This window comes from Stegastes partitus, unplaced genomic scaffold (genome assembly GCF_000690725.1).
Source record: "Stegastes partitus isolate 25-593 unplaced genomic scaffold, Stegastes_partitus-1.0.2 Scaffold943, whole genome shotgun sequence".
NCBI lineage: Eukaryota > Metazoa > Chordata > Actinopteri > Pomacentridae > Stegastes > Stegastes partitus.
Genome location: NW_007578674.1, coordinates 92,401 through 114,500, shown reverse-complemented (window position 1 = coordinate 114,500; position 22,100 = coordinate 92,401). Strand labels below are relative to the sequence as shown.

The 22,100-nt window shown below is 40.3% G+C and overlaps 1 protein-coding gene across 1 annotated transcript in view; it reads left to right on the top strand.

Annotated features, from left to right (window-relative positions):
* The window catches only part of fhit (fragile histidine triad diadenosine triphosphatase), a 231,665-nt gene that overhangs the window by 154,563 nt on the left and 55,002 nt on the right, over positions 1-22,100 (top strand). Inside the window, exons 3-4 of the mRNA XM_008294107.1 lie at positions 17,180-17,325; positions 19,490-19,519. Coding sequence (XP_008292329.1) covers positions 17,180-17,325; positions 19,490-19,519 — 176 coding nt within the window. The remainder of the gene's footprint in view (positions 1-17,179; positions 17,326-19,489; positions 19,520-22,100) is intronic.

Sequence of the window (22,100 nt, the reverse complement as noted above, 5' to 3'; positions counted from 1 at the left end):
TGCTCCCTGCGCTGAAAAAAATCAATAGGCTTATCAATTAGGCTGCTGTGTTTGTCTCTAAATGTCTTTTAAGTTTTACTGGCTTCACGCTCTCGTGTGCCAGCACCTCAGAGCAAATGACACATTGTGGGTAGTCAACGCTGTTTTTTGTTGTGCAGGAAAAGCCATATTTAAAAAAGTCGGGCTGATATTTACGGAGCCCGGCCAGTGCCCTACTTTTCTCAGGCGATGGTTCTGGTGGCTGATCTTGGGACTCCTGCTGCTGACTTTTTTCTTTTAAGCCATCACTTCATTTCTCCAGTTAGAAAACTTGCTGCAGATTTGGCTAAAACAACAACATGTCTTTTTTTTTTTTTTTTTTTAAATCTTTAAATCCCCTCCACCACCACCACCATGGTGCTTCACTGACCATAATCTCACACGCACAGATCAGAATCTCATACAAACGCCACGTTGATACACTGCATTTTGGACAAACAATGGAGCAGTAAACCACTCTCTGTTTGAAATGGTGTAATTTAATATTAATGCAATGACCCTTATGTTTATAATGTTTAAGTAGCCTAATGTTTAAGTTTAAGTTCTGCGATTTCAGACTGTCTGTGAACACTTTCTCAGCTGCCGCTCCTGCTGACAGCAAACCGGGGAGAAAAAAAATCTTTGCTCCGATGATGTGTGAATGACAAGGGCAGACATGAGACTAAGCTAGTGGACAGGTTTGTTGTTGTTGTTTTGGTGCAGCCTAGTTCTGGCCAACAGTAACTGGTTTTGAGTAAAAATGCCTGTTTGAGACCAAGTGCTCGTCGTTCCTCTAATGTCCGGTCGGAAGCTACATTAATTTTGCGCATTTATATTTTTCCAAAATGGTTTGGCGGCCCCTAGAAATAATCTCGCGACCGCAGTTGGTTGGGACCCCAAGGTTGAGAATGGTTGGCTTAAATCATCGACAGGTGTCTGAAATGAAACCAAGGTCTGTGTTAAAGACGCCACAGCTGAAATGCAGTTAATGGCTTGGAAGGCAAGATCACTGCAACTGCAACTTTAATGCATAATGATGGTTCCACACTCTTGGCCTTACCGTGGGCTTCTGAGCTTTACATAGCAGCCTGTGAGGAAAAAGACATACAGTATACATCAGACTACAAATATATTATTACAGTAAGAATTCCATTTAGAAAGTCATTTTTTCTGTAACTGTTCAAAATAATATTAAAACATAACATGCCCATTTTAATCATATACTTAATACTCTTTTGCATGGAATCAGGTTGCTTAAGGGGGGTAATTGTGGAGCCAATTGTTATTTCTAAATTCACCCATTTAGCAGAAAGAAAATGATACTTGCGTAGCCTCTGCAGGAGGGAGAGGGAGGCTGCTGCAGGACGTGTCGCTGTGATGATCTGCTGAATGAGTTGGTTCAGGAAAGTAGAGACAGGACGGCACTTTGGCACAGTTTTGTTAAAAAAGTGTGGCCAAGTAAAGATACTACAAGTCAAAGCTCATAGGGATAAAGAAAACATTTGCTCTGTTGCATTCTAACAATAACTTATGGAGCCCAATTTTAAGGAAAACATGGAAAACAAAGCCCAACTTAGATTGTAGAAAAGAATGTGTCGTAAAGTACACTGTTGCCCATAACCTTGTGCCAATGTGATTTATTCTTGATAGATGACGAGTTCATCTTCTCAAAATTTTATTGATTTCACAATATCAATTTAACAGGAAACACATATTCAACGGTATTCCATGCATTAGAATGTCCAATATTACTCTTTCAGATGTCACTCAGTCACTAGTATTGAGTATGACCACCCCTGACATGGATCAATGTGTAAAGACATTGTGGCGTACTGTCCACCAGCTTGTTGATGTTAATGGGTGCGGCGTCCCACTCTTCAGTCAGATCCTGTTGTCAGAATTCATTTCACCTGGTAACTAGGACTCAGGACGTAACCATTGCTCGTCAAAAGTGATTACTGATGTGTATAAATAGAAATAAATCATTCCAACTTTATGGGCAACGGTGTGGAATGAAAGAAGCCTAAAGAATTTAAGCCATCATGAAAGAACTGGTTTAAAATTAAAAAGACAAATTCAGATAAAATGAAATGAAAAAGCCAAGCCATATCTGAATTCTAATTACTTACTTTTATACAAAAAAAACAAATTCAAATCAGCATCTAACAAATCATGGATGTGTCCATCCCAAGGGGTGGTCTTGAGCTTCACTGTCCAGGAGAGATCAGAGGCCCAATACATTTAGAACTTAATTTGAATGAAGTTCTTAAATGTACAAATCCAACTGTTAAATATTTATGATAATCACAGATCTGAAACACCACTAAATAGGTGATTGAAATTATGTCAAACAAATATGATACCAAACATGACAGTTATATCTCAAGTGGTCAAAAAAAAAAAATGTCCATAAAAATTCCACGATATATGACAGTAAATTGCTATTATAACTAAGAGCGCAAGCATATACATTCAACACTAAGAAAAGGAGATTCACTCAGAATCAAAGTTTCTCTCTGTTTTTATGACTGTGACAGAGAGAAAGGGGAAGGTTAGTGTCTTGTGTGTGCATCTTCCACAAGCACTTCAGATGTAACTGTTTTTTTCCAGTGCTGGTCCTGATGACATGATATCGTAGATTGAGTCCAGATTTGGGATCAGCACTTTGATGATGTTTGATTTCCTTCCTTCCTTGTGGGATTTAAACTGTTTAGTTAATTGTGTGTTAGTGGAAGAGAAAGGTCAGGAGGTCATCGTGAAGGGTGCAATCTTCTCTTCTCCAGAGGTGCGGTTTTCCTTAGAATTGGCACCTTATGACCCTTGTCAGGTTCTGGTGGGGGTAGGATGCATCCTGTTGTCTCTAAGAGTACAGGAAACATTCAATATGCAGATAGTCCACATGGGTGAAAGTTTTGAGCTCGCTGTTTTCTCAAATGGTCTCCTACCAAATTTACTGCTGTGAGAAAGTGTCTCTGGATTCTCTGTGTGTTGCTTTGGAATGTTCTGGTACTCAGTCTGCTACACAATAATAAACATCTCTTAGAACAACGTAGATTGTAAATTGTCTTTGAGAGAGCCGATTCTCATTCCTTTGACTTTTAAAAGTAATTTGACTAAATTAACAGACCTGTGGTGAGAACATATTGTGACTTGACTTGTTCAGTCTACTTTAAAATCCTGGGTTTTAGCTTCACCACTTGAAGAGCCAGATTTACAAGTGTTGCAGTTTATGTGCTTGTTTTGGGGTTTTTTTGTTTACATTGGTATATAGGTAAGTGTGTTATTGACAACAAATCAGAACATTTTTAACACCATTATTGGACAACTGTAAACAATTAGATCTATGTCATTGTGTTAAAGCTTTTACGTGGTATGCAGTAATTTAATGTCATCTATATGTATTTTATCTATTTTATGGCTAGGTTTATATTTACAGCCAAGTATCACTTCTTAAACAGTGTTTAATAGACTGAACACATCCTCTTTGCAAGTGTACACTCTGCTGAGCGTATTATGTAGTAATTTAAATCATGTGCAAAACTGTTCATTCCATTATAGCCATTATTAGTAAGGATTGAGTTTAAATTGATGATTATAACTGGTGTTGCTGATCTGCACACTATGAAGGCCAGACTTTTAGTTGCTTATGAGTTATGTTAAAGTTAATGTTAGCAGTGTGAAGGCTGCGTTTGTATAAAGAGATGTTTTCCACATTGGTCAGTCAGCTAAAAAGATAAAGCTGAGTATAACAGTCATCATTGCTTGTCGCTAATTAATTTGTCAAATTCCAATAGAGAGAAATGTTCTCTTATTAAAAAATGAATCACTTGTTTGACCTATACATTATCTATCACATTCATTAGCCAGGCACTCTTTGAATTCTTTGGACGAGCCAGCAGGTCTGTTGGCTAGATGCTTCACTGATTTGGACATGCTGACTCCCTCGGTCTGCATAACTTTAAAACATATTTTGCAGAAAGGCTTTCATCTTATTTTTATGAAGAAAAGCAATAAGGTAGTCCTGTGATAGACTGGCGACCTGTCCAGGGTGTCCCCTACCTTCCCCCTAAGTCAGCTGGGATAGGCTCCAGCCCCCTCGTGACCCTAGTGAGGATTAAGCGGTGTATAGAAGATGGATGGATGGATGGAAAAGCAATATGGTGTAACTCATTCTGATCAGAGATTGTCTGTGGAGTCAGATGTGAATGTCTTCCTTGATCTTTCTCTGACTTCTGATTGATGAACACTGATTTTTTATTTGTTTTTTCCTGTCAATACTAAGATAAGATATACTTTATTCGTCACACACACACAATTATACATAGTACAATGCATAGTGAAATGTGCTTAGTACCTGCATCCAGTTGCACTAAAAAAAATAAAATATTTTTTAAAACAATTAATTAATTAATAAAATAAAATACTGTGAGCATTTTTAACTTTGCAGTCACAGACAGGTGATATATATTTCTGGCATTCATTCAGTACCTAGTGGACGGTCCTTGGTGTTTCAGCAGCTGCATGTGACAAAGATCTCATGGTACTGACACCTTCCAATGTCCTAATAATTTCTGAAATGGTTTAACATTGCAGTGTGGAGAGCGATTTTTTGGTATCTCTTTGTGTTGAACAAAATAGACGAGCATTAGATAATTCACTGAAGTGGTATATCAAATACTATTGTTATTCCTGTAAAGAACGAGCCCCTGCATCCTGTGATTGCTGCCATGGTAAGTGCCTCATAGTTACAAGGTCCTTGGTTTGAATCTCGGCTGGGGTCCCTCTGTGTGATGTTTGTATATTCTCCCTGTGTAGCGTGGGTTCTCTCTGGCTTCCTTCCATAGTCCAAAGACATGCTAAGGTTAATTGGTGATTCTAAATTGTCTGTAGATGTGAATGTGAGTGTGCTTGGTTGTCTCTATGTGTGACCCTGTAATGGACTGACACCCTGTCCAGGGTGTCAACTGCCTTCATGGTCTATAGATAATAGATTGCAGATTATCCATCTTAGCTATTAAAAATTGCACAAGGGCAACAAATCCACACCACCCCAGATCTTATTATATACACCCCAATGATGAACTATCTTGGAAATTTGGCTTTTGTCTGCAAGACTAAGCCTGCCATGTTGAGAAGTCCTCACTCTGATGAATAATTCCATCTGAAGTCATCATGGGCCTTCTGGTGAACCATCTTTGATTAAAAAAAAAAAAGAAAAAGAAAAAGAAAAAAAATGTTTCAAGCAAATCAAAGTTTGGAAATTTCTGTGAAATTTTTACAGAATATCTGTGAAATTGTAGGTTGATCGATCAATGCATTGAAAGTTGAGGGTATATTTGGATGGCAATATCTTGGGACCGTGTAGAAAGGAAAGCCTGAAATATTTCTTCAAGCTTCAAGTTTCTCATCATGCAACAACAATAACAATAATACAGAACAACACATAGAGAATACACTTTGATATGAAACATGTGACAAGAAAATAAAAAGGTTATTTTTGTTGAAATGTTATAACTGGTTGAGCAGGTGGGACAAGCTGCACCACAAAAACAAATATAGCCTTATTCAGAGAGGATAGAAGGGTTCTCTAAATATACCTAAGAAAAATCATTTTTGAATACAGGCACATAATGTTGTTTGTTGTAGTCCAATTAAAACTGTATCATGTGTTGATTATTCATTATAATGCAGACATACATACTACCATAACCACAATTTTTAACGAACCTTATTTGTTTGGTTTAGCTACCAAACTAACTGTCTGTGAAACTTTTGCTGAATGTGATGAAAAGGACTAATCAAGAGGCACATGATGACAGCAATAGACTTGGTGCTCTGATATTACAAATACAAAGATCTGTTATCTGTTGCAGTCACAGGACTGTAAAAAGCCTGTGCAGTCATTGCATTTAGCCTGCAGGACATGATTGCATGGCCCACCTGACTGTCTAATTATGAATCTGCCTGCATCCACTCTGCCCATGTAATAATTACACAACTATCTTCCCCAAGACTAGGTAGACTTTTATAGGCTTAAGATTTTCCTTTTTGATAAAGCTAGGAATGACTCAGGTTATCTTGGTTATGCTTGTGCAGGCCTCAACTGCTGGGGGATTTTGCAAGGTGCACTTCATTGTATACTAGTGTATACTGTCTTTGAACAGAATGTTCTTCCAGTGAGGTGATGCAGCCTATCTATGTGTCCCCACCAGCACGCAATATAATATAGATACGATGTAATGCATGAAGCATTTACATATGATTTATTTGACTAAAAGACAGATAATAGTCTCACACTGAACATATTACTAACTGCTGTCACTGCTTCCAGACCTGCATTCTGTGTCAGCTTTACTTGAGCATACACAGACTGTATATTCATCAAAAATTACAGGTCTTCATGTCAGTTTTATGGGGCAGATATGGAGTAGCTTGTGCATAATTTCAAGCGCTGCATCTCTTTCTAATAGGATTATTTTCCCTCTGCTTTTGTCTGCATTTCATGCTGGGTGATATTTCAATCATGATCAAGAATGATTATGATTGAAGAATGCAGCTGAGCCCCTGAACAATTTGCCCTCCAACAGAGGGGCGGCGTATTTATAATGGGAATGCATAACACCACACTTGCTTGCCCTCAGGTAAAGGTTCTCCCCATAGATCACACATATGGCTGGAGCCGTTTGGGTGCTAAATAGTTTTACCTCTTCCCGCTGGCTATATTGTGGGTAAAGAAGTGTCAGTTACGCCTGATGGATTGTATGAATGCAATTTAATTTTGGATTCATTTTCACTTTATTCCTGAAGTGGGACATGCGGTCATTTGCTGATGATGGTCAGTTTGTTTTTAATAGTTGTCTTGAAGAAATGGATCTTCCCTTGTTATGTCATCCTCTCCAGATGTAGTTAAGATGTTGCCTGAATTGAACTGAATTAAACTGTCCTGAAATATAAGTGTCATGTCTTGTCAATAGGAGTTCTCCTTGTTGTCATGCCTTTTATATTCTTATAGCGTGTCTCTCTTTGACTAATCACTTCCATTCACTTCTAAAGACTATTTAACTGCAGGCAAAGAAGTGTTATCTTTTCAGACAATGACATTTTCAAAAACAAAGTCTTCCACATCAGCACAATGCCTGTCAAATCTTAACAGAGCATTTTGAAATGGAATTCAGATTGTATTTTCTTCCTCCTCACTCGTTTCCCACCTCTGTTGTTATTGTGAAGCCAGGAATGATGTATGTTTTAGGCTGTGAGTGTTCAAGTGAGTAGGTATTTTAAGGCTCGAGGCAGACTCCCGATGAGCGTGAGGCTTTGTTCTTCTGAAAGGAACATGATGGGGAGCATTTATTCTTCTCCCATTCTTTCCGTGCTGACTGTCAGCATAGACTGCTTGCTGCCTGCTGAGTTCGCTTGCGCCTTAACTTCTTCTCATTTGCAGAAAGCACATCTTCCCCCACACTAGAGCCCATACAGCTTCTGCTCCATGCACGGTGCTGATTTTAACTCATGAACAGTGCAAATGCTTTGCTGGGAATTGTCTTCTTTTATCCAACATTTTGATAACATAAAGCACCTTGCTACTGTCAGGCCCATTTTAATTTTATTTATTTATGGTCATGTGCTGTTGGCTGGAGGGCTACTGGGATAGGCGCCAAAGGGAAAACAAACAAAAATGAGAAAATATACATTTGTTAATGTATTTTGAACATTTTGTCAATATTCAATGATGGGAAATAAAGCAAGGGGGATCCTCGTTGAGTTGGAACTAAGGACATTCCCATTGTTGTATGGTCAGCATCCTATCTGTAGTGTGTATTAGAAGTATGCTTTGTAGTTCAGTTTACTGAGGAATTATTTTAAATGAAATCTCAAAGAGACTTTATTTGAAATTATGTTGATCAGTCTGTTGTCTGAAAGTCATTAGTTTGGATTAATTTGACCTCAGTTCCCATACAAAGAAAGACAGAGAACCGTGAATTGGTCTAAATAAGAAGTGTTTATTAACTATTCTACTGTTGTAATACACGTGAGCTACAAACAGTGCATTTGGAGTGTGTAGTGAATGTGTTATTTTAGATTACCCAGCCAAATAAAGAGGATTATGGTGAGAGCAGGATGGTTAACAAACAATCTAATGACAGTGATTAATAATTTGGTTTATGATCGATACGTTTGTGAGCTGTTAAATGGTTACAACATCAACCTGATCAGGAGCAGATGGAAAGGCTGGCTTTGCCTACTTTGTGTAGTGCTGATGGGAACGGACTCTCCTTTGGATGGAACAGCTGTTGGCAGCACCTTTTATGACGTATCCAGGCTGTTTCCTCCCAAAGCGTCATGAAGTTGCCTGGCAATGAGTTCTGCAATGAGTGTTGAAGGCCCATCAGCAGGCTTCTAACATCGGCACACAGTGATGGATCTGTCGGTAGGCAGCCGGCGCCTCGCACGCAGTGTGTGTGCTCCTCAGGGTTGATGAAAAATGAGTTTACTACTGACGATGACTGTCGTTGAGCTTTTGGCCACGTTTGGTATTAGCTGAAAACAGAAAAAGAAGTTTGCAAACTAAGAGTGAAGGCGCGGTATAATTGATCTGATATAAAATCTAATTTCTGCTGATTCTTGTCAGTTTGATATGACAGAATCAAGCATGTAAATTTAGAACTTTAAATGAACCTGAGCACTATCTTAAGAAAAACAAAGTCGAAGACGAAACAAAGAACTACAAAAATGGAGACACATAAAGACGAAAGAAAAACACAGACAAAGAAATGAAACGAGAGAGTAAGAAACAAAAAGAAAATGAGAGAGAAGAAAGAGCAGTTTCCTACTTTTATCATCCATGGTCTGGGGGGTGTGTATGGAAGGCGTGGAGAGGAGTATGCCGCGACATTTGGTAACTTAACCCTCCTCTCTTTGTTATAAACAGAAGGCTGCACTTCTTAACTTAAATAAAGAAAATGCACTATACACGCAAACGAGATAAATCTGTCTCTCACCACGACCCATGAACATGAAATGAAAGAACAGTGACATGCATATACCTAATGAGATATAGCATAGACTATACAGCAAAAACAAGAATGTGATATGAAATGTTTAGATATGAGGAATGTATGTTCAAGCATATGGAAACATAACACAGTTGGATCAGGGTGTTAAAGTTGGTAACAAGATCAAAGTGGGCAATTCTGTGGCCGGTAGAAAGAGCCGTCTGTCTTTCGGGTGAAGGGCTTTTTAATAGGACAATAGCTGACCAAAGAGCAAAGAACTCCCCTCCCAGAAGGGGTGTTAGATTTGATGCCCCTGTGGGTCACATGGTCATAAAGTGGTCAGAAGTTTTGTTCTAAAAGTAACAATGTTACTTTAGAGCTATATGGACTTGTAATTATACAGAGTTAGACCTGTTAAAAAATAAATATCTCATATTTAGAGGATCGCAAAGAGTCTAAACATGAGATATATATCTTGCACGGTTACAAGATAATACAATACTTGGATATATCAATATGTAACAAACTAATAAAATCAAGAAGGACTTTTCCAACTGTGATTAAGGTTTCGGGGTGTTTACCATGATATGATGTACTTTCACATTCAATAACACTTAAAATAACACAAGATAATAAAGGCACATTAAGATCTTCCTATGCTTTCCTTTGTCCATCCATGATTGCATTCCTCAGACTGAGAGGGAGAGAGAGAATGGGCAGGAAGGGAGAGCAATAAACATTCACCCTGGTGTCTGATTTCCATACTACCATTTGGCTGGTTAAGCCAGGTTCGGCTCTTCGGACTTTGGGGTTTGATAATCAAAGTGGGTGAATGTTTTCTTTTTTCTCTCCATGAGTGTCTCTTATCTGTTAGCTGCCCTTTGAAGCTCCAGATGGTGTGATCAGTTAATTTACCCCTTCCTGTGACCTGGGCTGTAAAGTTTTGTGTCTCTTTGGCATCTGTGTCTGTTCATGTCCTACATGGTAAACTCATCAATGCATCACCAATTCTTATCCAAAAATCTAGCAAATATGGTTCTGAATTCTACCATTCTGTATTGTATTGTAAGAGATTTTACTTTCAGTAGTAATAATAATTGATCAGATTTCTATAGTGCTTTTCTAGGCACTCAAAGATGCTTAACACTGTCAATTATTCGTTTACACACATTCATTCCAGTGGTGGTAGCTACGATTGTAGCTACAGCTGCCCTGGGGCAGACTGACAGAGGCGTGACTGCCATTCTGAGCCTACGGCCTCTCCGACCACCACCTCAAACAATCCATTCATATGCATTCACACCAGGCAAGGTGGGTAAATTGTCTTGCCTAAGGACACAACGACCATGACACAGGTTACAGGGCGGAATCGAAACAACCGACCTTCAAATCATTGACCGACTCGCTCTACCACCTGAGCCACAGCCGCCCTTGTAGCACTTTATTTATTTAACCACTATTTAACATTCACTTTTTCAAAAGAGACTTGGCCAAGACGCCAACATAAAACACAAAGTTGTGGGCAGACACACAAAGGAAACCAAGGGAAAAGTAATATTTTAATATGTTTTTGTTTAAAGTAAAAGATCTGTACTCACCTATAGCCAAGTGCAGTCTGTGACCAAAGCACTGCATCCTCAGCCACTCGTTCAGCTCAGCTGCTTTGGCGATGTTGCGCCCGTTGTTGGTTGTTATAGCAACCAGATGCTTTTCTTGGAGTACCCAGCTTGCAGCTGAGTCTTGCAGGGCTTCAGCTATATGCTCACTGGCGTGATCCTGGGGGGAATAGCTTGTTTGGAGACACGCTGTTTTCATCTCCCAGTCTTGAATGGATTGTCACGCTCATGTAAGGCTCACACATCCTGCTTGACCACATATCACTGGCAAGTCTCTGCCGGACTTCAGTGTACATTTGTTGCAGCGCTTCTCGTGCAAAGCAGTTGTGACTGGGAAACTCATATCTTGGGTCCATAGTTTTCAGGAGTTTTCTGAATCCTGCCACAATGCCTTCAGGTCAAGTGACAGAGCCTGGTACAGTGCTGCTAGAGTCGATTTAAAGAGAGGAATAAAGGATGCTCCAGCAGTCTACAAGAAGAGGATAGAGCATCACCTCTCATACAGCAACCCACGGCAGGTGTAGCAGGGTATACAGAACATTGCAAACTACAGAAACTAAACTGCTTTTCTGCACACTTTGAAGCAATACAACAGTTCACAATCACACCACTTTGGCCTCCACCGGCCTCCAGCAGTCATACACCCACTTCAAGAGAGCATGAGGAGAGACAGGTGCTCATGGCAGTGAACGCTAGGAAGAATGTTGGTCCAGAGGAAGTTTCTGTGAAGGTATTCAAAGAATGAACTCACTAGCTTTCCACAGTCTTCACCAACATTTTTAATCACTCCCTGACACAAGCCATCATCCCACCCTGCCTAAAATCAGTCACAATCATTCTCGTACCCAAAACCTTTCCCACAGGCAGTGTTAATGACTATCAACCAGTCGCACGAAAGTCTGTCATCATGAAGTCATTTGAGAGGCTGGTTTTACCCCACACTGAAGCATTCCTCTTCTCTTCCAACCCACACCAGTTTGCCTGTTGGGTACACAGAACCTCTGAAGGTGCCATAGACATAGCTATTCACCGAGTCACATAAAACACTGGGGTAGCTATGTAAGAATGCTTTTCATTGACTACAGCTCAGCTTTTAATACAATCATCCCAGACATTCCAGTTATTAAACTTTCTGAGTTTGGCCTTCCCCCACTCGTCTGCTCATGAATAAAAGACTTCCCACTGATTACACCACGATTGTAAAACTGAAAATTGCTCTCCCGCCATGATGTGTTATTTTTTTTCTGCTTCAGAAGTTTGACCTAAGGTAAGCAAGTTTAATAATGCAGACATTGTGTAAATGACATTGTCGTTTATGACATTCTCACAGAGGTGGTCTGGTCTGGTCGCCTGGGTGAGGGTGTCTGACACTGAAAGACCTGAAATACCTGATAAACTCGGTCCTTATTACTGAGGATGTGTCCAAGTGCATCATGAAGTTTATTAACTATCCTTAGACAGGTCTTCTAGTAATTGCTTGAGTCCACACTGGTTGTCCCTAAAGACTGCAAATGTGAAAATTAATAAAAACACAACAATAAAAGAAAAAATAAAACACATAAAAACAAAACCTAAATCAGAGGTTGCTGATGGAAAATCCAGGGAGTCCTCAAATTGGTTATTATTTTGTACAACTTATTTTGTTACTGTAAAGTACATAGGTGCAACAGCTGTTGATTTAAATGAGAAATATAAATATGGTAAAATATATTATAATAAAAAAATTTAAAAAATAAATAAATAAATGAATACAATACAATAAATTGGTGACCTGGCTTGAAAAATCAAAAAGCAAAAACTAAGAACACAGTGGTGTAGAGATTGAAATAAATTAGATTACCAGTACCTGTAAACTGCTCGTAAAAACAGGCACAACACACTTGAATTTTCAAACTAACACTCTGCATTTAAATTGCATTGTGGGTGAATGACAACCAGAATAAAAGTGTCAGCAGGCTCATTGGAAATGTAGTGTGCCTTATCTGAAAAGCTGATGAGAGTGGGTGGTAGAAGCATTGACAGAGTTAAAAACGGTCTCAAAGTGGGGCATTTTCCAGCAGCTCTCAGTGCAGATAGTCACAGAACCTTTCACATCCTGTTAGATCTGATCCACATTTAGTTAAATACTGTCAAACTCACATCAGTTTATATGCAATCTCCAGCTATTGTGACAGGCTATCCTATAAAAGCTGCCATTGCAGTTGAATGGATTTCAAGAAATTATTCAGCCCTCCTCCCTGTCCATTACAAGCCCCTCCCACCACAGCAACACACACACACTTTTAACATGCAAAGATTGTCAGGTAAAAGATAACATTCCCTTGTGATTTCACCTTCAAACCCCACTCTCCTGAGTGAAATTCCAGTACTTCAAAGTGCCTTACTTGTTGTTCTTTATAACGTCGCATTTGCTCCGGGTAAAAAAGCCCTGTGATTGGACAAATTCTCCCATCACAGGCTAGATTTTCTAAAGCTGGAAAACAGAGCGAAGAGAAAGTGCACAAGTCTAGCTTTTTCTCAGAACACTGATTACAACATGCTGAAAGGTTAGTGTAAAATGTATGCCCTACAATGTCAAAAGACAATGCTAAACTTAGTTTTAAGAATATGCCTTCAAATATTTCAATGTAAACATTTGCATTGCATGTAAAAAAAATTCTGTATGCGTTTATGTTTTAATAAATGCAGCAGAGGTGCTTTGAAACACTACTGAGGCCTGTGCTCTCTGTACACACATCAAAAAGGCCATAAAGTCGTGGATAACTTGTTTCAGTTAATGCACTTGCAGAGAGACATTATTTATCCAGCAATAGTAAAGTAAAGTCAACAAGTACTGGCTGTGTGTACCAGCCTCAGCTGGCCTCATCTTTCATGTGGGCAAGCACCATCACCACAGGAGCATAGAGGAAAGATATCAGCTCATGTGATATCTGATTTCTGATTTTGGCTTGCACACATGCATACACAGAGAGATAGAGAGACAGAAGACCAAGCCGATCATTTGTGCCACTGTTTGTGACTCTTGAGATAAATGGTTCCCAGACAAGGCCACTGTGGCATGAAATGCAAAGATGTAATCATCTTTTCTCGACAGGATGCTGTTTCATGTGAGGGGAATAAACTCCAATTTCTCTTTCACTTTTTTTGCTTATTGCCTTGATAGTGTCTCTTCACAATGTTAGCATTTTAACACAATCTTGCATGCCTTTGATCTATGGACGAAATCAAATTTAATCTGAAATGAAGTTCTATCTTCTCTGTCTGCAAATATTATTCACTTGGATTGGGTTTTATTAACAAGATTAATTTAACTCAGATTAGTTCTTACCAGGCTTGTAGAAAAAATATTTAGATTTAAAATTACACAGCTGTGTTGCACTATTTGAAACTAATTTCTGTTTAGTAAATCCCCCCAAAATTTGTGCTTTTACAACTTAGTGAGTATAACAGATATAAATGAAGAGAGAAAACTTTAAATTTAGCAACGGCATTAAGCTGAACTATGTTTTTCCTTAATTTTCTTCAAGGAACTTGCCCCCTGGGGACTCCATAGTTCTCCTGGGGGACTTCAATGCTCACGTGGGCAATGACGGTGAAACCTGGAGGGGCGTGATTGGGAGGAATGGGCTGCCTGATCTGAACCTGAGTGGTGTTTTGTTTTTGGACTTCTGTGCTAGCCACCCATTGGCCATAACAAACACCATGTTCAAGCATAAGGTTGCTCATACGTGTACTTGGTACCAGTGTACCTTAGGCCAAAGGTCGATGATCGACTTCGTAGTTGCATCATCAGATCTGCGGCCGTATTTTTTGGACACTTGGGTGAAGAGAGGAGCAGAGCTGTCAACTGATCACCACCTGGTGGTGAGTTGGATCTGATGGCGGGGAAGTCTGCCAGACAGACCTGGAAAACCCAAACGCTTAGTGAGAGTGAACTGGGAACGTCTGGCGGAGGCCCCTGTCCGTGGGGTTTTCCATTCCCACCTCTGGAAGAGTTTCTCCTGCATCCCAGAGGAGGTTGGGGACATGGAGTCAGAGTGGGCCATGTTCAAAGCCTCCATTGCAGAAGCAGCCATTAGGAGCTGTGGCCAGAAGGTTACTGGTACCTGTCGTGGCGTCAACCCCTAACCCGCTGGTGGACACCGGAGGTGAGGGACGCCATCAGGCTGAAGAAGGAAACCTTTCCAGCCTGGCTGGCTCGGGGGACTCCTGAAGCAGCAGGCAGGTACCGGTTAGCCAAAAGGGCTGCAGCTGCGGCGGTCGTGGAAGCTAAAACTCGGGTGTGGGAGGAGTTCAGAGAATAATGGAGAAGGACTTTCGGTCAGCCTCGAAGAAGTTCTGGCAAACTGTCCGACGTCTCAGAAAGGGGAGGCAGGGATTCGCCCAGGCTGTGTACAGTCGGGGAGGAGAACTGCTGACCCAGACTGGGGAGCTCGTCGAGCAGTGGAAGGAGCACTTCGCGGAACTCCTGAACCCGGTACACATGTCCTCTGCTGAGGGGTAGTTAAGAAGCTCCTCAGTGGCAAAGCGCTAGTTGTGGACAAGATTCGCCCTGAGATGCTGAAGGCTCTGGACATTGTCGGACTGTCATGGCTGACACGTCTCTTCAATGTCGCGTGGGCATTGGGTACGGTGTCTGTCGAGTGGCAGATCTGGTTCGTGAGTGATGGGAAAATTAAGCGTGAGATAGACAGGCGGCTCGGTGCAGTGTCAGCAGTAATGCAGGTGCTCTACTGGTCCGTTGTGGTGAAGAGAGAGCTGAGCTGCAAGGCGAAGCTCTCGATTTACCAGTCCATCTAGGTCCCAACCCTCACCTATGGTCACAAGCTTTGGGTCATGACCGAAAGAACGAGATCGTGGATACAAGCAGCCGAAATGAGCTTCCTCCGCAGGGTGGCTGGGCTCAGCCTTAGATATAGGGTGAGGAGCTCGGACATCTGGAGGGAGTTCGGACTAGAGCTGCTGCTCTTTCGCATCAAAAGGAGCCAGTTGAGGTGGTGTAGACATCTGATTCGGATGCTTCCTGAGAGGCTTCCTCTGGAGGTCTTCTGAACACGTCCACCCGGGAGGAGACCTAGAACCTGCTGGAGGGATTATATCTCTCGGCTGGCCTGGGAACGCCTCGGGATCCACCTGGAAGAGCTGGAAAGCGGGGATAGGGAAGTCTGGAATGACCTGCTCCGCCTACTGCCCCCATGACCCAACTCCGGATAAGCGGAAGATAATGGATGGATGGATGGATGGATGGATGGATGGATGGATGGATGGATGGATGGAACTTGAATTATTACATTTCTTTTAATTTAATTAGATTTGGAGTAAAAACTGACTAACTACTTAGGTGTAAAGTGAGGTTGTAATTTCGTCTTTCTTTTAAATGGTCACTTATATAGCACTTATATCCAAAGTGCTTTTACAATATGTTTCTCATTCACCCATTCACACACATTCATACACCAGAGCTGCCATGCAAGGTGCTGCCTGCCATTAGGAGCAAGTCTGGGTTCAGTGTCTTGCTCAAGTACACTTCGACTGTGGAGGGGCAGGGGTTTGAACCGCCAACCTTGTGACTGGAGGACAACCCGCTCTACCGCCTGAGCCACAGCCGCTATTTTAAATTTTTGGTGCAACATTAAGCCATGGTTTAATGGGATTTAAAACGTAATCCTTTCAGATGCATCCCAGTATTAGTATGTTTAGACTGCAGAACTTAATGCTCAATTCAGATTTTTTTGTGAAATTAGTTGTTTTGTGAGTTTGTTTACATTTCCAATTAAATACCACTTGTATGTGATCTGCTGTGTAAACTTCATACAACCCAAAAGTGTCCCACATGCGCAGAAGAGGACACAACGACATTATACGCAGCGAGCGTGCTCAGTGTTTACGGAAGTAAATATGGATGGTGGTGACGGCCAGGAAGCGGTGCTGCCACCGGTGGTGGAAACAGAAGTGTGATCGCTATCCTAAACTGGCATCAGCAGCCAAGTACTGCCTGTGTGTTCCGGCCCCTTCCACCCCATCGGAGAGCACCCCTGGGGTGGAATTGGTCTCCCTGAAAGATCTTCATCATATACAATCTGTAAGCCTTTCAAAAGCATGGGAACCTCTGGTTGACTGATTGTCCCAATACAGCATAGTCTATGACAAGGAACGAACTTATTTGCTTAACTCATCATGTTTTGGCCTCCCTACCCTCTCTGGGACATGGTGCTCAGAGGATGAACCCTACTGTCATCATTTTCACCTATTTTTTGTTCCTCTAATTCAAGCAAGCCAGAATGGTTTCATTTAAAATTTTGCTTACCAGTTGCTACATTTTTTAATTCTTTGGTGTAGAGTAATGTGCCAGAACAAATCTTTCAACTTGCAAGATGTAAAGGATCTGTTACTCTCATCTGTTACCAGATACAGATTTAGGATTACAGTCATAATTTTTAGACTCATCAAGATCTTTTGTAGGAGATGAGTGAATTAACGACCTTTTTTTTTCAGGATTAGAAATATTTGAACATGTCCACAGCCCACAATTCCTTAACAGAGCTTGTTCAGATGTGTTGGTGTGCCCTCTCAGACCAGTGGAGCGATTTCAGGATCTTCAGCCAGATGAGCTGACAGATTTATTCAGCACCACTCAGAGGGTCGCCAAACTGGTGGAGAAACACTTCAATGCTACCTCACTCACCATTGCTATCCAGGTAAAAATCTGACTTCGTGACTGTTCCGAAATTCTATATATATCATTTAAGCCAGTCATAGCATTATTTTTAAAGTCACATGAGAAAAATTCCAATGTGCCATCCCAGAGAGTGTCGTCAGGATAATCACTTTAGGTATGCTGGCATTGGATTGGCTGACAGAAAGAGGGCTGACAATGGTACTTTATCAGAGCTGTCAGTCCATAGCTCATCATGGGCAGAAATTTTGCTTTTTGATGTGCTTTGTAGATATCAAGACACCACAAAAAAGAAAAGGTGCATCAAATAAAATGAAATTAAAGTCTGCTGGTTACCTAATGTTAGTAGTTTCTCCACAAAAAAAAAAAAAAAAGATCAACTGATGTTAGTTAACCATGTTAGCTAGAGTAAACTAGCAAGCTAATCTTGGCTTCTGTTATAACATGGGTGCATATATCAAATTCTACATTGAATTACAGGCCCACTCTAAATCCAATGAAAATGTCACCATTACTAAATTGCTTTATTTACAGTAAACATAGCAGCAGGTTAAGTAACTCTACAGAGGTATCAATCCACAACAAGTATTTACAGAAGTGAAAACTACAACAAATTGTATCTGCAGTGAATCGTTGTTTAAACCTAATGAACTTTATTTTATATTCCAGGTGTAATCACTCCAAAATATACAAGACTAAATTGTGATGAAATCGACAGAAAGAAATATCAGACATTACATAACTAAGTGCTAGGTCTGAACTTTTTTTCAGCTGAAGTGAAGACACATAGGAATACTGCCATACCACTGTGTGGTAACATACATTTCAGTCACATCTAAAGAAAATCTATAGGGAATTCAAAATGGTGAGAGGATGAAAACAGAACGCAGTAGATCAGTAGAATAGAGAAGACATTGAAATGAAAAGTATAATATTCTGGAAAATGTGAAGAACATTTTATTTTTAGAATTTACGAAAAGTCCAAATGGTTTTAAACTTATAGCAGCAAAGTAGAATGAGGTGTCGGTGGTTTCAGTGTGAATCAGCGATGCTATCATGCGATGGAAGCTAAATACAGAGCTGACTCTGACACAGTGGTAGGTGTTCATCACAGACTGGATGGCCTGTTCTGAGCAACTCGTGATATATATGCTAATATCAAAATAGCACCTAGCTCAATCTGCTTTCTTGTCAGAAAAAATGTTTACAAGTCAGGAGAGAGAAGAAAAAAAAAACAGCAGAGAGAAATTTTTACCTTGGTATCATTTTCTTTGACTGTGAAGGTGATGAGAAGTGATGATAAGAGATTAGTTGTAACAGCTCACCGGTTACAGCCACCACATTAAAGGAGAACTCTCTGCAGGAGGGGCCAACTTTTCTCTGCAGTACGCCACTCCGGTGACAAATAATAATATCCAGCAAATCTACTCACTAGAGGATTGGTGGTGAAAAAAAGATTTGCAGATGGTGACACAAATATCTACTTTTCCTTTAGGACTGCTGATGAATAACAATGGAGCTCATCTGTTCTTATTTCTTTGTTTATTCACTCACCACAGTGATGTTTAATGTGTGTTAGAGTCACAAATTTTAGTCAAGAGAATGTGGTAGGGGATAAAGTGCTCCTGAATGTTCTGCTGGTATTTCTGCTTGGCCTCAGTGATGCCCCTCCTCAGGTTGCTCCTCGCAGTCTTATAGGCCTGCTGGTCCCCCAATCTGAAAGTGGAGTCACACATTCTGAGGAGGGAACCACAGCTTCTGGTTGGGCAGCAATTTAACAGTCTTGGTCTCTGTCACACCCTCAGGGTGATGTAGTCCAGCACAGCTGATGTGTTTCCTTCCAGGTCTGTCCCCTCAGCAAAAACTCCCCAGTCTGTGATGTTGCAGTAGACATAATCGCCCTCTCACCCCCCATTTAGTTAATGTATCCAAACATTGAAAAATATTGTGTGCATAACACATTGTATAGTTTTCTTAACATAGATGAATCTAAAAAATATTTTAGTTTTCTTCTCTTCTGGAAGAAAAATGCCATTAAAATTAGTCATTAAGAGAAGAGTGTTACAATAAAAAATGTAACGATACAAGCATTTGGCTTGGATTTGGGGATGCTGTACCACATCTGAATTTGAATTTGAATTTGAATTAAGGGCTCTTTTCTAATTACCTCTTTCTTTTCCCACTAGGATGGCCCTGAAGCTGGACAAACCGTGAAGGTGAGAATTTAATAATTTACTGCCTTTAAATATGTCATGAGGCCTATATAGTTATACACTATTAAATAATCATCGTATTTCATTTGCACTGCTAAACTCTTGGACTGCCTGAATTATTAATACATCTATTCTAAAAGGTTTAAATCATCTTTGCTTTGGTTGGAGGCTGTGTGCAATGATTCATGCAGCTAACTTGAGGGTCACCGGAGACCTACTGGGGACCATATAGGTAAAAGTGAGGGGACAGAATTATTACCAGTCACAGTAACTGTAGCAGTTCAGCTTCTGCTAGTTTGGTATAAATACATTACATTCATTTTGCAGCAAACTTCTGTTCACTTAAGTGCCTGTTCAGGTGTATGTCTGTGCTCTTCTCACTAGTAAGAAGAAGGCTGGCCTTGGAAATAGTGACACCACATACAACATACAGCAGACACGAGTACTTCCCTGTACAATATCATTTAATTGCTTAATGATTCAAAAAATTGTATAAAACAAAATTGTATAATCTTACAGCAATCGCATTACTCCTAAATTGAACAGCAGGGTTTTGCCTCGTTCTTCTGTCAAATTTAGCTTAAATTTACTATATTAAAAATACAGAAATTAATGCAACAAATATAGCTACACCTTTCATTACTGATGTTCAAGTCATTTTATAGATAGATAGATAGATAGATAGATAGATAGATAGATAGATAGATAGATAGATAGATAGATAGATAGATAGTGTATGTCCTTTATTTTGATGTCCATGTTCTGGAAAGTTCTTCTACCATTCTTCTGAGACATTTTTTTTGAGCTGCTCTTTACTTCGGCTCTGCCTTTCTCTTTAAAACATCTCCAAGATGTTCTGTTCGATTCAACTCAGGCATCAAACTTGGTCAGGTTATAGTTTTTCCTTTGCTCTTCTTTAGAAAGCTTCTGAAGATTAGTAGTCATCAGTGTAGTGTGTAGTGGAACGACACTTTGTAGTTCAGTTGCACTCATTAATTTAGGGGCACCACTTCAGTTTACTGAGGAATTATTTTAAATGAAATCTCAAAGAGATTTCAGTATAAATTGACTTAATCAACCTGTTATCTGAAACTCGTAAGTTCTGATTAAATTGACCTCAGTTCCCACACAAAGAACGACACTATTCTGTCCCCTGCGTGCTTGACTTCACGGAGTGACAGATAGCTCAACACTTTGTTGCTGGAAAAGTGAAAGATGACTGAGACGTGTAGCAAGTTGAGGTCCGTTTACTGCAGATCTTAGTCACCGTAACAATGCCAGAAACAATCTTCTTTGTGGTGTTATAAATGAGTGACTATGTTACATACAAGAAAAATATGAATTTTAGCATTTACTTATAAATCTTACCAAACATGAAATAAACCATCACACTATTTGAAAAATATGAATTATACAAATATGATGTATAATATAAACTTACAAACAAAGCTTCTCCAAGGCTCAACAGCGACGGATGCAATGGATTGTAAGGCATAGGGACATTGTCACCCAGAAAGAGACAAGCTGGCTGCCCTGATCTGAGAACCTAATCACATGACTGTGATAACCAATAAAAAACAAGGACTGTCAAAATAAAAGCGCACCTTATAAAAGGCAGGAGGTACTGTCGAGCAACATCACAGACACAAAACCTATAATTGGTCAAAAACAGAAGCGTTTCTTTTTAACTATCCTACGAATGTAATACACATGAACTATAAACAATGAAATTGGAGTGCGTGTAGTGAATGTGAACGATAGTGATTAATAATTTGGTTCACGATCGATACGCATATGAGTTGGTGAATTGTCATAACATCAACCCGATCTGGACCAGATAGAAAGGCTGGGTTTATCTACTTGGTGCAGAGCTGATGGGAACGGAGTTTCCTTTGGCTGGAACATCTGTTGTTAAGCCGGCACTTTTCACCATGAATCCAGGCTGTTTCCTCTTGAATCGTTGTGAAGTTGCCTGGCAACAGGTTCTGCCGTGGAGCTCTCAGAGGCGCAGTGTTGGAGGCCCATCAGCAGCTTCCAACGCCGGCACACAGGGGTGGTTCTGTCAGTAGGCAGACGGCGTCCCGCACCAGTGTGTGCGCTCCTCAGGGTTGATGAAAAATAACTTCACTATTAACGGTGGCTCTCTTTGTGTTTTTGGCCACGTTTGGTATTAGCCGAAACAAGCTAATAGTAAGGGAAAAATATCAAAATCTGGCAACTAAATCGTTACCAAACAACTTCTTCACCAATATGTTTGTAAAGGTGTAATAACATGCTTTAAATGTTGAAGTTCAACTCTCGTGGGAAACCCTGAAAAACACCTGCTCAAGTTAGGGTACCGATAAATGGTTGATGAAAAATCTATTTTTAAAAATCGGGCCTTAAGTAACTTATGAGCGTTCAAATCAGAGTTTGTTCATGATTCTGAGTTGACTGTTAGCATTTATATTTCACCACAAACACTTCTTTGTTGAAAAAGACCACACTGGAGGCAACAGTGCTAAGCACAGAGACACCTGGCAACTAGCTGCTGCTTCACCTCTGGTTGGCTGAGTTCTGACAGATTTCTGAGCAGAGTCAAGTG